The sequence below is a fragment of the Varanus komodoensis genome, unplaced genomic scaffold, assembly GCF_004798865.1.
Source record: "Varanus komodoensis strain SLA01 unplaced genomic scaffold, ASM479886v1 scaffold4, whole genome shotgun sequence".
Classification (NCBI taxonomy): Eukaryota; Metazoa; Chordata; class Lepidosauria; order Squamata; family Varanidae; genus Varanus; species Varanus komodoensis.
This window is the reverse complement of record NW_025335941.1, coordinates 58,427,620-58,440,829: the sequence shown is the minus strand read 5'-3', so window position 1 is coordinate 58,440,829 and position 13,210 is coordinate 58,427,620. Positions and strand designations below refer to the sequence as shown.

At 44.4% G+C, this 13,210-nt stretch overlaps 1 protein-coding gene across 2 annotated transcripts in view; it reads right to left on the bottom strand.

Annotated features, from left to right (window-relative positions):
• Positions 1–13,210, bottom strand: part of NOX4 (NADPH oxidase 4) — a 102,852-nt gene that overhangs the window by 83,374 nt on the left and 6,268 nt on the right. For both annotated transcript variants that reach the window (XM_044442173.1, XM_044442174.1), the window contains exons 3-6: positions 11,167–11,251; positions 7,116–7,213; positions 4,734–4,761; positions 947–1,019 (exon numbers count right to left, since the gene is read on the bottom strand). In XM_044442173.1, coding sequence (XP_044298108.1) covers positions 947–1,019; positions 4,734–4,761; positions 7,116–7,213; positions 11,167–11,251 — 284 coding nt within the window. The remainder of the gene's footprint in view (positions 1–946; positions 1,020–4,733; positions 4,762–7,115; positions 7,214–11,166; positions 11,252–13,210) is intronic.

Here is a 13,210-nt window from a genome sequence, read left to right as displayed (position 1 = left end):
ATACTTCAAAAGGCATGGATATTAGTATTTTCATTTGCTGTATTTTATATTGGCTGTTATTGTTCTGGAGCAATTGACATTTGTCTATTGGGTTGAACACAAATTTTGATAAACAAGTAACAACCAAATATACCATTATCCCACCATTCACCTCTCTGTCTGTCTATCTGTCTCTTTCTCTCTTGCTTTTTCAAAATAGCCCATATTTACCTGCTTTGGGGGCAAGGAATATGTTAACTCTGCCCATAGAAAGATATTACTTGCTTGGAGAGTGCTTAGGCAGCCCAAGTACTCCTGGGACACACATTTTGATCAAATGCTTTTTCTGCATAGTATCAAGTTGGAAGGCACCTTGCATGTCATTTTGCCCATCAGCTGTCCAAATCTAGAACAGGAAATCCAAAGCTAGAATATGTCCAACTTTTGGCTGCCTAGTCTCAACTTAAAGACCTCCAGTAAGGAAGACTTTAAATAAGTGGTTCTATGGTTCTAGTTATGAAGCAGTTTCTTTTAAAGTTTAACCAAACTATACATTCCTGCAATTGAAATCCATTACATCTAGCCTTGCCCTCTGAGGCAGCAGAAAAGAATAAAATTGGAATGTCCTATCTGAGCAGTGCTATCAGTACTCCCCGAGTCTACTTCTGCTGAGTAAAACTCGTCAAATTCTTTCCATCTTTTATCATAGAATGGGCTTTTCATGCTGCTAACTATCTTTGTCCTCCCCTTGTGATTTGTTTGCATCCTTCTTAAAGTGTATCACCCAGAAATAGACATGGCACTCCAGATTTTACTACAAAATAGGCAGAAACGGGTAGTTCCATAAACTAGAAGGAAATTGTAATTGTGTTCTCAGAAACCTCCAGGACGCACAGCATTAAGAAGCTTGTGGATGTCTGAGCCAACTCTCTGATTCATTGGGCACAACGGGCAGGTTAAATCTTACCTAATAGCATAAGTAGAAGCTGTAGACATTAGGAAGAGCACCAGGACCATAAGAACCCCAGTTAATCCAGGAACTGAAACAGAAATGAGCACACGGAGTGTAAATTGTGTGACAAGAAAGTATGCCTGTCTTCGTGCTACTAAACCACCATTCCCCATATCGTCGTCCCCATCCCCATCCCCACAGAATGGGCAGGATCTAGAATTAGCTATAAAGTGGACCCACTGCAATTAAAGAGGCAATTTAGTCATGATTGAAGTCCCATCAGTTTCAATTGATCCAAACAAACGGATGGAACCCAGTTGTTATCATGCTCCCATCGGTAGGAATATGAGCGAGGCAGGGAGGTCCTATTCCAGGGAAAACTGGCTGCTCTGAAGTCCCATCGGATCATTAGGAATACTGTGGTCAACCGACATGATTGATTTAATTGGGGTTTAAGGTAAATAACTATTGTAGATCAGAGCCATTGAAATCAATGGGTCTTAAGAGTGTTCAACTTGAAGAATGTTAAACAAGGTCCATCACAAGCTATTTTGAGTCATTGACAGCCTTCAAATAAATGATTAAACAAGTCAACATGCCTCCCACAGATGCTTCCAGACATCCAAGCTAACTTTATTTTAGCTCTGAAATGACTCCATGCATTTTTCCTTTCTGGTATACTAATCCCTTTATGTCAACAGGGGACAGGAGATAGCTCTCCAGATGTCAGCATGGCCAGTAGTCAGGAATGTGGGGCTCTGAAGTCCAAAACATCTGGAGATCCATTTTCTTCCCACCCTACTTATGAAATCAGCACCTGAGAGCTGCAGAAGAGCCTGATCAAAAAGCCTCCAGATTGTTGATGCTTCCTGACACATACATCTAATTCATACTTGAACTACTGCTAAGTCACCAAGAAAAACAGCCACCGTTTTGGGTCCTGCCATGTGCCCAGCAATCTTCTCTGTTTTTGAAGTCCATGGCAGGCAACAAAAAATGACATGGTGGACTACCCTGCATGGCTGAGAAGCTGCATTTGGCTTGGCAGGCAAGTAATTAAGATGCAGGGAATAGTCACCACATCTTTGCTACAGCAAAGCAATCTGAGTTTGGGCATAGTTTGCATGGAAGATCACCCAGATACTGTTGCTAGACAGCCATATTTTTAGTTTTTAAAGCTTGTTTGGAAGAGGTTGACTGAGAAGTGGCAGGGCAGAGAGTGTCTCTTCCTCCCCTCCAGCCATTTCCTTTATCTTTATTACAAATGCACTTGAAAACTGTGTGTGGAATCCATGTCCACCTTCTCTCCCTTCTGCTCTCAATTGCCCCATTCCAAAGCAGTGTATTGAGTTAAAAAATAAATAATTTAGAAGCATTTCCACGTAACATTGTGTGTGTTATGCCCATCCTGAAAATGGGAAGAGGGAAGGTTGCATCTCAAAGAATGTGATTTCCCCAAAGCTATCTAGTGAGTTTGTGGCAAAGGCACAAACACAGAATTTGCAAGCTCATCATAATCACATGTTTAACCAATGCAGCTTTCAAGCAATGAATCATGAAAACATTTTGCTTAGAATCACTACCTTGGGAATTCACAAAAAGAAATTGTTAGGGAGAAAAAAACATTTCTGGAAAAATGTAACTAAACACTCTGTTCAGGGGAAATGAAATTCAAACATTCCAAATGCGATTTACCTGCATTACATAGCAACATGGCTCAAAATTTGCTGTCAAGCCACTGAAATCTACAAGGAAGGACTGGAATCCATATCCAAGGGTGATCCAATGGGGGCTTGGAACAATGATTGGCATTTTGCTATCAAAGTCGGCAGCCCAAGAAATGGAGAAAAAATCAGAGAAGGGAAACCAAAGCAACAGCACGTGACTAGTGAATTTTCAACATCTGGCTGAACACAGTTTAACTCCCAGCTTTCAGCATGAAGGATCTTTGCCTTGGGAAAATCACAAAATGCCTATGGAGTGGATTCATCGCATGGAGACGTTAAGAGAATATTAACTCAAGTACTATACTTGCATTCTGTCTTTTCTTCAAGGAGCTCAGTTATGTGCTAGGGATAATTAGGAAATGAATCCAAAAAGCAATAAAACTGCCAGTATCATAATGCTTTTATAACCATATAGAGTGCAATCACACTTATATACTTTTGGTCACTGCATTCCAAAAAGGGTATTGCAGAACTCAAGAAGGGACAGAAAAAGTTGGCCAAAATGATCAAGTGGCTGGAGCAATTATAAGGAAAAGTTACAACACTGTGGCGTTTTAGCAGAACTATGATAGAGGTTTATCACAGTCTGCTATGCGTGGAAAAAATGCAAACTTCTCCTTCTTTCATAATGCTAGAACTTGACAGCATTCCATGAAGTCAAATGCTAGGAAATCAGGATGGATAAAAGGGAATCTTTCCTCATGCAGCAAAGAACTCACTGTGATGTGTCATGGTGATGACCACCAACTTTGGAAGCATTAAAGGAACTTAAAGAGGATCAAGGTTCACTCACTGGAATGACTATAGACTCTCTTCGCTATCTGTGACAGTATTCTATGCCTCTGAACACGGACTGTGGAGGGAAACATGCTGAAAGGTGGAGCTCATGGGCTTCCCATGCATTTCTGCCTGGCCACTGTGGAAACAGAATGCTAAGCCAGTGAGGACTTGTGTAGATACAGTGCCTGTGATTGTGGATGTGAGAAAAGTTCTCTCAGAACCACAGGAATATCCATGGACAGTAGCCATGTGTCATGGAAGCAATGCTTAGTTAGCCCTCTTAAATTTTCTGAAAGTAGAAAAGAGCTTATCAAGGCAGCGAGAATGCTGGCATCCAGAGCATGGACAGAACAGAGAAGAATAGTTCTGGTTTTGCAGTCTTCTCCATGCAGATCCACTCATTTCCATTCTTCACTTCAAAAGGATTTCACTCCAGTCAAATTAATTATTGTATTAACAATATTGATGCACATTATTTAGATTTTATCCCATTTAGATGTTCTAGCCAAATGTTATTAAACTAAGAGTGCAATCCTGTGCCCCCTAAGCTACATTCAGCCAAGTGGGACGCATGCCCAGGCAATGATCTGCAGGAGAGATCTTGCAAGTGGGGACAGGCCTTTGTTTCATTTTGCTGATGGAAACATAGGAATGTAAGAACAGAAGAAAAGTCATGCTGGATCAAACCAATGGTATATCTATTCCAGCATTCTGATCACACAGTGGCAAGTCAGCTGTACACAGGAACTCTCAAGCAGGATGGGTGCAAGAGTCATGGACGCTCAGCAACAGATGCATCCAGGCATGCCACCCCTGGTAAAGGAGGTAATGCATGCTTGGTCTCCCACCTAGCCCAATGAAGAGTCCTACAAGGCTCAGACATGTGCACATTCTTTTGTGCTGATGTGGCTGGTTCTAATAAAGGTACTGCTTGGATGTGCATTTTCAGATATTTTTATCCTCTGGATTCTGGGGGGCTCTTTAGCTCATGATCTAGCATGGCCACATCTTTCTTCAGTTTCTCCCATAGGTTACAGTTCTGAAAAGGAACAAAAGTAAGAACATTCCCCCACTTAAATCTGGGAAAGCCAATGAGGAGAGAGAAATAAAAACAAACCAAGAAGGAAAAAAGTTGTCACTGCCAGTTTTGGCATACAGCAATATCCTTTGTTCTGGGGAAGAATGCAGCTGTCACTGGAATTGTTATTGATAATAGTCCATTTCCGGTTTTTTGAAGCAGAGCCTGGAAATCACATTGATTCAGCACAACCCAACCGAACCCTTTGCTGGCTTACCTGTGGCAAACAGGAGTTTTCTGGGATCCTAGAAAGCAAGCAGAAGTAGTATGAATTATTCAGAAACCTCACCAGGGATCACCTCATCTGTATTCTTCGCCAGAGCAGGGCTCCTGAAGAAGTGTTGAGCATGGCATTACATCATCTGCCTCAAGCAGCACATCATGTCCCAACCCTTTCAGAGTGACACATGATGGACACAAGCAACCTTGGACTGTTCAGAGAGTCCATTAGAGAAGACAGGGGTATGACTGAGAATGAGAGGACAAGGAAGAGGCAGACACAGACTTGTTGGGTATTTATCATCTGCTTGGTTTCCACTTGTTCCTCCCATGTTTGAGGAGTTATTGCTTAATTATCTGTTTATTTGTTTTCCATCTGTTTATTCGTTTTGCAGTAATTATTTACAAGTAGGGACGGTTTGTTGTAACTTGCTGTCAAGTCATCCTCCGACTTATGGCGACCCCATGTGTGAGTGCTCTCCTCTTCTTGACAGCCTTGTAAACACAAGTCAAGACTAGGGATTGGCAAATCTGCCTGTTTCTGTTCTGTGTCACAGGTTTTTTTCACCACAATTATGTTCTGTTTTTGCATCACCTTGGTGATGGCATTGTTGCTGCCACTCCTGTACTTCAAGACCGTGTCAAAATGTGCACCTTCTCTCAAAAGATGCATACAAATGTGTACAGCAATCATTTTAAGCCAGGTGTGACCAACGTGAAGCCCTTGGGCTCTACGTGTCCCTTCCACCTCAGTCCAGAATTAAAACTTTACAGGTACAAATATATGTATGTTTAGACAAAGAAAAGGCCTGCAAGTTCCAGAAGTCTCATGGTTGGCTGGGGCATGCTTGGATTTGCAATCCTTTAGTCTCTCTAAAATGCATCAGGATGCATCCTAAAGGAACAATCCTATGGCCCCTAGACAGAGTCTAAAGGGCCATGGGAGCTTTCAGACTCCCATACTGAGGCCAGAGGTAGCACTGCAACCACAGAGACAGGAATCTGTTGGGAAACCCATCACAGAAATGGGGCATTCTGGTGGGTAGGGAAGCAAGTAAACTGGAAAGGCTGCAACGTGAGGCCTTCCCAGGCTCCTTCTCTTTCTAGATAGACAAGGAAGCTTGTTTAGCAATGCTTGCTCTGATGACATGGAGCTGAGGGGCACTTCCACTGTTCTTCCTGCTCTGCGTAAGATGAGTTCAGAGGCTTACAGTCCTCATAACAGGATTGTCCTTGGGATTGTTTACAAGCTATATTTGTGGCTATAATAAACACAGTGTCCCTAGACTAAACTAAACCCTGAACCTCCCATGGTAGCCCACTCTAGCTTTGAATAGATGAGAAGGTCATGATTTTTGGAGAAGAGCAAAATCCTGTGGGTCAGAATTTAGACCAGGTCATCATATCCAAAAGTTTGCAAAAGCTGAATTCCTCAAATATCCCAAATATCAATGCATGAGCACCAAATACTGGCAGAGGACCTGCAAACACTCACATCGCTCACTGCTGTGATTTTACCCTGCAAGTAGGCCCAGGATACCCCCTTGAGGCAGGGGGAGGCAGATGTGGTGCCCACCCCCAGGTGGCAACCTACTGAGGGTGTCTGGGAGGGATTTGCAAAGAGGGGAGTCATGGCACTTCCAATCCAGTGTGATACTGAGAGCCAGTCTAGTTAGAGTCATGTCTGGGATTCAGGAGATCCAGGTTCTGGTCCCCAGTCTGGCCAGGAAGTTCACTGGGTGACTTTGGTCTAGTCACTCATCTCAGTGTAACCTACCTCACAGGGTTGTTGTGAAGACAAAACAGAGGGAAAGAGGACCATGTAAGCCACGCTGGGTTTCTTGCAGGAAAAAGGGCAGGAATGAACACCAAATCAATTTTAACATTCGGACAGGATTGTTTCCCCTTTCTGACAAGGAAAAAAGATGGAGGAAGTAGATGGAAAACAGAAGAGGGTTAAAATGGAAGACTTTGTCTAGAACCTTTGCAAAAGACCAGGTTGAGTCAAGGAGAATGCAAGCTAAAGGCCTCACCTGGATGCACTCAGGTATCCCCAGTGAGAAGGACTCCCCAGTGAGAAAGTGACACTCTGCATAACCAACACATACTGAAATAACAGAAGTGCTGCAAGCTGTGGAAGAAGCATCAACATTTGCAGGCAAAACCTGCCCATCTGCAGAGGCAATCTGGGCAGTACATTTGAGCATACAGAGCCTTGGGTAGGATGACTGATTTATTCATTGCACTACCCAAGCCTGCTCTGTTTCCCCACAAAGACAAGCCCCCCAGGCTCCCAAGTGCATCCCTGAAAAAAGGTCACCCAAGGACAAAGTGAGAGGCAGCAATTTTATGGAAAACTGACAAAATGCACCCCACTCACCTCCCCTTGGTAGCTGGCTACATTGAGCTCCCGAAACTCTTCGTTGTAGTGCACAGAGAAGTTCAAAGCATTCACCAGGTGGGCAGCAACATGGATCACTAAAACAGAGAGGAGAGCTCAGTCTGCCAGAAGGCATTCTGAAAACTTTGCCCCCAGAGCGCGGGTCCCTGGGCTTTCCCATTTGTACACAAACTGGACCAACAAGAAAACGTTGTCGTGTACAGAGATTCCAGCCCCTTCACTCCATTTCGTCTCCCCATCCTGCTTTCCATATTCTCCCCACACTGGTTCCTTCTTGTGGCTTCTAAAAGCCAAACATACCAGGCTGAAATACCACAACAGGGTTCAGATGATGCAACAGATCACCCTGTGCAAGAAACCTCCATGGCTTGTTGTGTCTTGAAATACTGTCCAATCTGTTGTCCCAGTTCTCGTTATGCTCCTTGGAGTATTCAGCCCACACACACATGTGCACACACGTATGTGATTTTTATTCCACATAACTTTTTACTGCTCTTCTGCAAACCTTACAGTTCCCTCACTCCAGCAACTGTTATCTCTTGTCTGTGTGCAGTGATGCCTTGGCTGCATAAAGGAAGATGCTCATGGCCGCAATGTTGGAAATAGAAGGGATGCTTTTCCAACTGAGAATACTGGGATAAGCACATTTCAATTGCATGGAATCAACTTTGCTTTTAAAAGCTGCACTGGAATGGAACCCAATGTGGTTTGTAGGGACAGATAAAAATTAAGGAAGAAGGGACCATGGGAACTTTCACAGTTTGGGGTATGAGGCAGGCTAATTTCCATAGGATCTGCACATGGGTGGAAAATTAATCCCCCTCTCTCCATTTCTGGAGGCACCAACCACAGACAGTGGTATCACCCTCTTGACTTGATTATTCTTTACTAGAGATACCTGAAATGAAAGAAACCTTCTGGCATACACTTTCGGGGACCACTTTGCCAAGTACACTAAAGCCTTTCCTCAATGGATAGCAATGCACCTGCACCACTGTTGGAACCCTGGCATCTGCAAGCTCTGGCCAGCTCCAGGATGTAAGCAGCAGGGATGTACGACGGGAGCACCAGGACCAGAGAGGATGGCGGTGGATGGAGATCTTGGCATGATGCAGTAGGACCAAAGACAAAGACCAGGCCAGGAGCAGGCAAAGGTATGGCAGGACCAGCCGCGTGGTGGAAGAAGGAACAGGCAGGAATCACGGCACAGATGAAGACACTGTGTGACTGCAGCCGAAGCCCAATCAGGGCCACAAAGCAGCAGGGCAGAGAATCCTTTTGCAGAGCCTGCCAGAGCTCCCGGCTGTGTGTTATGATGGTGCAGGCCCCCATCCTTGTAAGGACCTGCAGGTCTGATCCTGGCCTGGCAGGAGCTTCCAGGGTGACCCATGCTGGTCTTCACCATCACTGTCATCACTTCAGATCCCAGCATCTCTGTTGCATACGAACAGCATTTTACAGCCATCATGGGGAAACTCATCATGGAGGCATATCCCATTGGCATTGTGCCAGAGGTCATTTATGGCAACACTGCACTGGTGTCGTACGCAGAGCAGCAGAGCTGGATGCTGCCCACATTGCTTAAGGACAGCACTTGAGATGCTGCATGCATACCCATGGTGGAGGGTATGCAGAAGGGGAGGAAAGAGGCATATAGTGAAACATGACAGCTCATCAAAGAAGCCTGAGAACTATAGCCGAAGATCAGTGTACCAGATCACCAAGAGAGGGAGACCATCTGTAGACATGTCCCTGCCAATGCTAGAAGGCTTGAAACCAAGATGGGAGAGTTGGAGTACCTCATTTCAATGATGAACCTAGATATGGTGGGCATTATGGTGAAAATGGACAGGAATGGAGGGAACCAGTGCAATGCAGCCATTTCTGGACAGGAAAGAGGAGCCACTGCTCTGTACAGAACGCTAGACTAGGTAAACTCTGATCCAATCAGGTCTGATCTAATCCAGCGCTTCTTAGATTCTTCTAAAGACTTTATCTTCCTATCTATGCCAAATGAATTTATCATCTGCCAGGCAAGAGAACCCCATGGACCTGAGTAAGACCAAAAATTGAAAGGAATCAAATCTACCAATTTGAAATGGAGCTTCCATAATAGCAGAAAGCAGCACAAAGGACAGATAGCAGAGGTGGTCTTCAAGAATTTTTAACTAGAAACAAGAATCTGTGATGTTCCACATTCATTCTGGTCCACTCCATGATGAGTTTGCCAGTTTGCTGAATTTTTTTCCAGCTGGGGGGAAAATTAATCATTTGAATGGTAATTATAAAACTGGTTTCTTTTAATTTTTTCCCCAGCTGGAAAAAAATTCCGTAATCAGCAAACTCTTTAGGCCTGGAGCTGCCAAGGGCCAAGAATTGCAGGTGACAAGACATTCCAGGGCCCTGTCCTGACATCTATGAGTGCAGGGCAGTTGCCTTTATGCTGGTCTTAACACCCCAGAGCAATGCCACTTGGCTTCAGGGCACTGTGGGCAACACTGGGGAGCTGGCCAACATTCAACAGAGGAGCATCAGCAATGCCTATCATGTATACACCTACCTGCCCCTCCAGAACAGCTCAGAAGGCCCTTCTTTGGGAGCCGTCCCTCAGGGAAATAAGACGGGTGGAAAATAGGCAAAGGACATATTTTCCACTGCTGCCCCACATCTTTGGAACTCCTTCCCTGGGGAAATTCACCTGGCACTGTCTTTGCTTTCTTTCGCTTTCGGTGCCAGGCGAAGACATACCTTTTAACTTTTTTTTTTTAAGTATCTAAGCCATTCTGTGAGTGCTGATGGGCCTTTTATTTTGGTCCTATTTTTTAAAGTTTAAAGTTTTAAAGTTTCTTAATGTATACAAATGCATTAAAAGAATATAAAACAGAATGAACTGAAATAAACACAGCAAACTGAAATAAGCAAAATAAGCAAAGTTGCCAAGGGAATTTTAAACTAATGCAACCTATACATCCGATCTCCCAAAACTATCAATCTTCCATCTTTCATATTTTGGTTATATTGTAATTGCACTATTTTCATGTTTTATGATTTTCTTTTAACTGTTTTAATGTAATGTGTTGTTTATTGTATGAGCCGCTAGGGAGGTCTTTTTGGCAGCGTATAAATACGTGAACGAATAAAAAAATAAATACTGTCACAACCTCCACCACTGCCTTCATTTAGTCCATCCTCCAGTGAACCTCGCCTAGCAACCCTCTCCTTGCATCTGGCAGAAATACATTGAAGAAGAGGAAGGGAGAACAGAGCTGGCCTCGCTAGCTGCCCATTTTGGGCAGGCCCACCAGAGGCCCACTAAAATGTGGAGCTGCCCCAATTCTGTCAGGCAGGCAAGCATGGAATCCATTGTCTGATCGCCTATGGCTAGTACAGCATCACCTCTGGCGAACAGCCAAAGAAGTTACACAAAAGTGAATTCCTTGGGCAGACGTGCTCATTAAAGAAAAGTAGGCAAGGAGCTTATGCAGATTTAATTAAGTAGAGTGTTGCGCTTTTAAATTATTATTATTATTATTATTATTATTATTATTATTATTATTATTATAGCATTTCTATGCCGCCCCTTGCCGAAACCTTGCCGAAACCTAAATAGAGGCAGAGGGGTAAAATGGACATGAGAGTCCTTGGCAAAGGTGCCCACAACATCTGGCGGAGATCAGCCCGACAGGACAATTGCTATACTGCACAGACCTTGCTGCAGCAGCCTTGGTCCAGCTTTGTTTAAATTGGCGGAGCTTGATCCAGCATCGCTTCTATGCCAGCAAATTTTCAGCAGGGTTTTAGATGCAAAATAAAAGAAAGCTCTTCAGACCGTGGGCTTTCATGCATCGAAATGTAGACCCGCTCTCTCCTAAGCTCGAAAAACATCTAAGAAAGCACTCAAAGCTTTTTAAGGAAGAAACACAGAACAAGACTACCCCCTCATGTACTGCAGAAGAAAGAGCACAGAGCACTTGAAAAGTTGGAGTACTTCACGGAGAAGGCCAACATTTCTGGCCCCCAAGGAACACACCTGAAAAGATGCATATGGTGGCACCACATGTGACATGGAACATTTTGCTTTTATCTAGCAATCTCCTCGTTTTTCGGCTGGGCACCTGGGGAAAAAAGAACACAAATCCATCGAGAAGGAATGCAGCAGTATATCAAAGGGCAACAGAGTGACGGTGCCAAACAGAGCAGGGGACAGAAGTCTGTATTGCTATAGGTGAGGGGTGGGCTGCTATGTACCTAAATGTTACACCTGTGTCACACGTTCCTGGTCCATAACAGGTCAGCATGTCAGTGGGAAAGAATTCTAGCCTGTCCACTAACATGCTATATTTATTTCTACACCCAGGATGGGAAGGGGCTGACATGGGGAAACCTCATTCAAACCTCTGCTTTCCATCTGGAATGGCACCATCTCAGAAACACCTATGATATGCACGTCTTCTGTACGTACAGAATCCTTTACGCCGAGCTTCTTCTAGAGTGTTTCTATGCACTGTACAAGAATAGCCATCTGTGCAACAGTTTTCTCATGCAAACACACACACACAAACACATACACACTATGGAATCATGCCAGGGGTTTCAAAAGTAAGGCTTGGGGTCGGGGGGGGGGGGAGGCTTGAGACTTGTAAAAATACGAGTGAGAAAAGAATTCCCAACCATTTCTGCAGTGCTTTGGCAAACAGCATTTCCCATGGGCCCCTGGGGCCTTTCATCCCAGTGCGGTGCACAACTGCTGGTCAAGCCAATAAAATGAGTTCAAAGGGGGATGGGTTGAGGATCTGAGGCTAGGTGGGTAGAAGAGAGGGGTGAATTTGCTGTGGCTCAGATGTTGCCCAGATGTTCTGGGGAAATAGCTACACTTACTTCTGTTCTAAAGCTAAAGCAAAACGCGAGGGCAATTGCCCGTCTCTACTTGGGATGCTTAAGCTGGCAATGAGGGCCAATGATATGAAATGCAAACTGATTTCAGAAAGCAAGCAGTGATGGGTGGGTAGGAATGAAACAAGGGTGTGACAGCTCAGGTTTGGGGGCTGAATGGAGCCCTCCATGGATCCCCAGAAAGCCATGCCCCTTCCTTCAACCCCCAATCCTCCCCAGGGATTTAGCAATTGGTGGCTTCCTGGCTTTTGAGCAGTCTCCTAACAGTTCTAAAACTCCGAAATGCCTGTCTTAAGGATTGGTTCCTAGCAGTGATCAGAAACGGGGCGGGGGGGGGGATTTGGGGGCCTGTCCCACTTTCCTTCTGCCCAATTCACCATTGGAATAGAGTCCCCAAGATCTTCTCCGAAACAGGAATCCAGCCCCCAGGCTGCAAGCATTCAGAGCCCCTGAGATAAATGAATAAAATATTCAATGGTAGAGGCATACATTGGTGTGAAATAACCTTTCCCGGCATAACATTTCACCGATTTTCTGTATCACATCCCATCGGCCGGCTACAGAGCAACATTTACTATGTAGCTACTGCTCATATTCTACACAAGGAGTGCATGAAGCCCAGTCTCCAGTATCAATAGAACTGCCCTGTGGAATTGTGGGTGCTGTATTGTTTAACCGTGTAAAAGCACCATGAACAGCTCCTGTAAAACTCAAAGGAAAAGCTGCAATGGAGCCTCACGGACGCAGGAGTCACCAAACTTCTCTGAGTCCACCTCTTCAGTCTGAATTACATGGAGGAAGAGGAGCTGAGAAGAGCATCCTAGAGATGCAGAGAGGCCATCTGCAGAATGGATATTCTGTTGAGCTTCATGGGGGCAAATGAGTGATTTGGCATTTGTAGCTCAGCGCTCATCTCTACCTAGTATTCAGTTTCTTTACCAAACTATCTCAGGGCGTCAATTGTTTGTCTTCTATGAAATCGATTTCTTTGCCCAAATAAGAGCAGTTCAAACGCAAAGTTTTGTTCTCAGTCTCAGCCCCCATTTGCTTATTTATTAATTTCTCCATGCATCCAAATTGCATCTTTTTTTCCTGCAAAGAATGAAGGAACTTTTGTCGTGCATTTGGGTTCTTGGGCAAGTTTCTTTTAGCCTCATCCATTTGCCTTTTCGGACATCTGG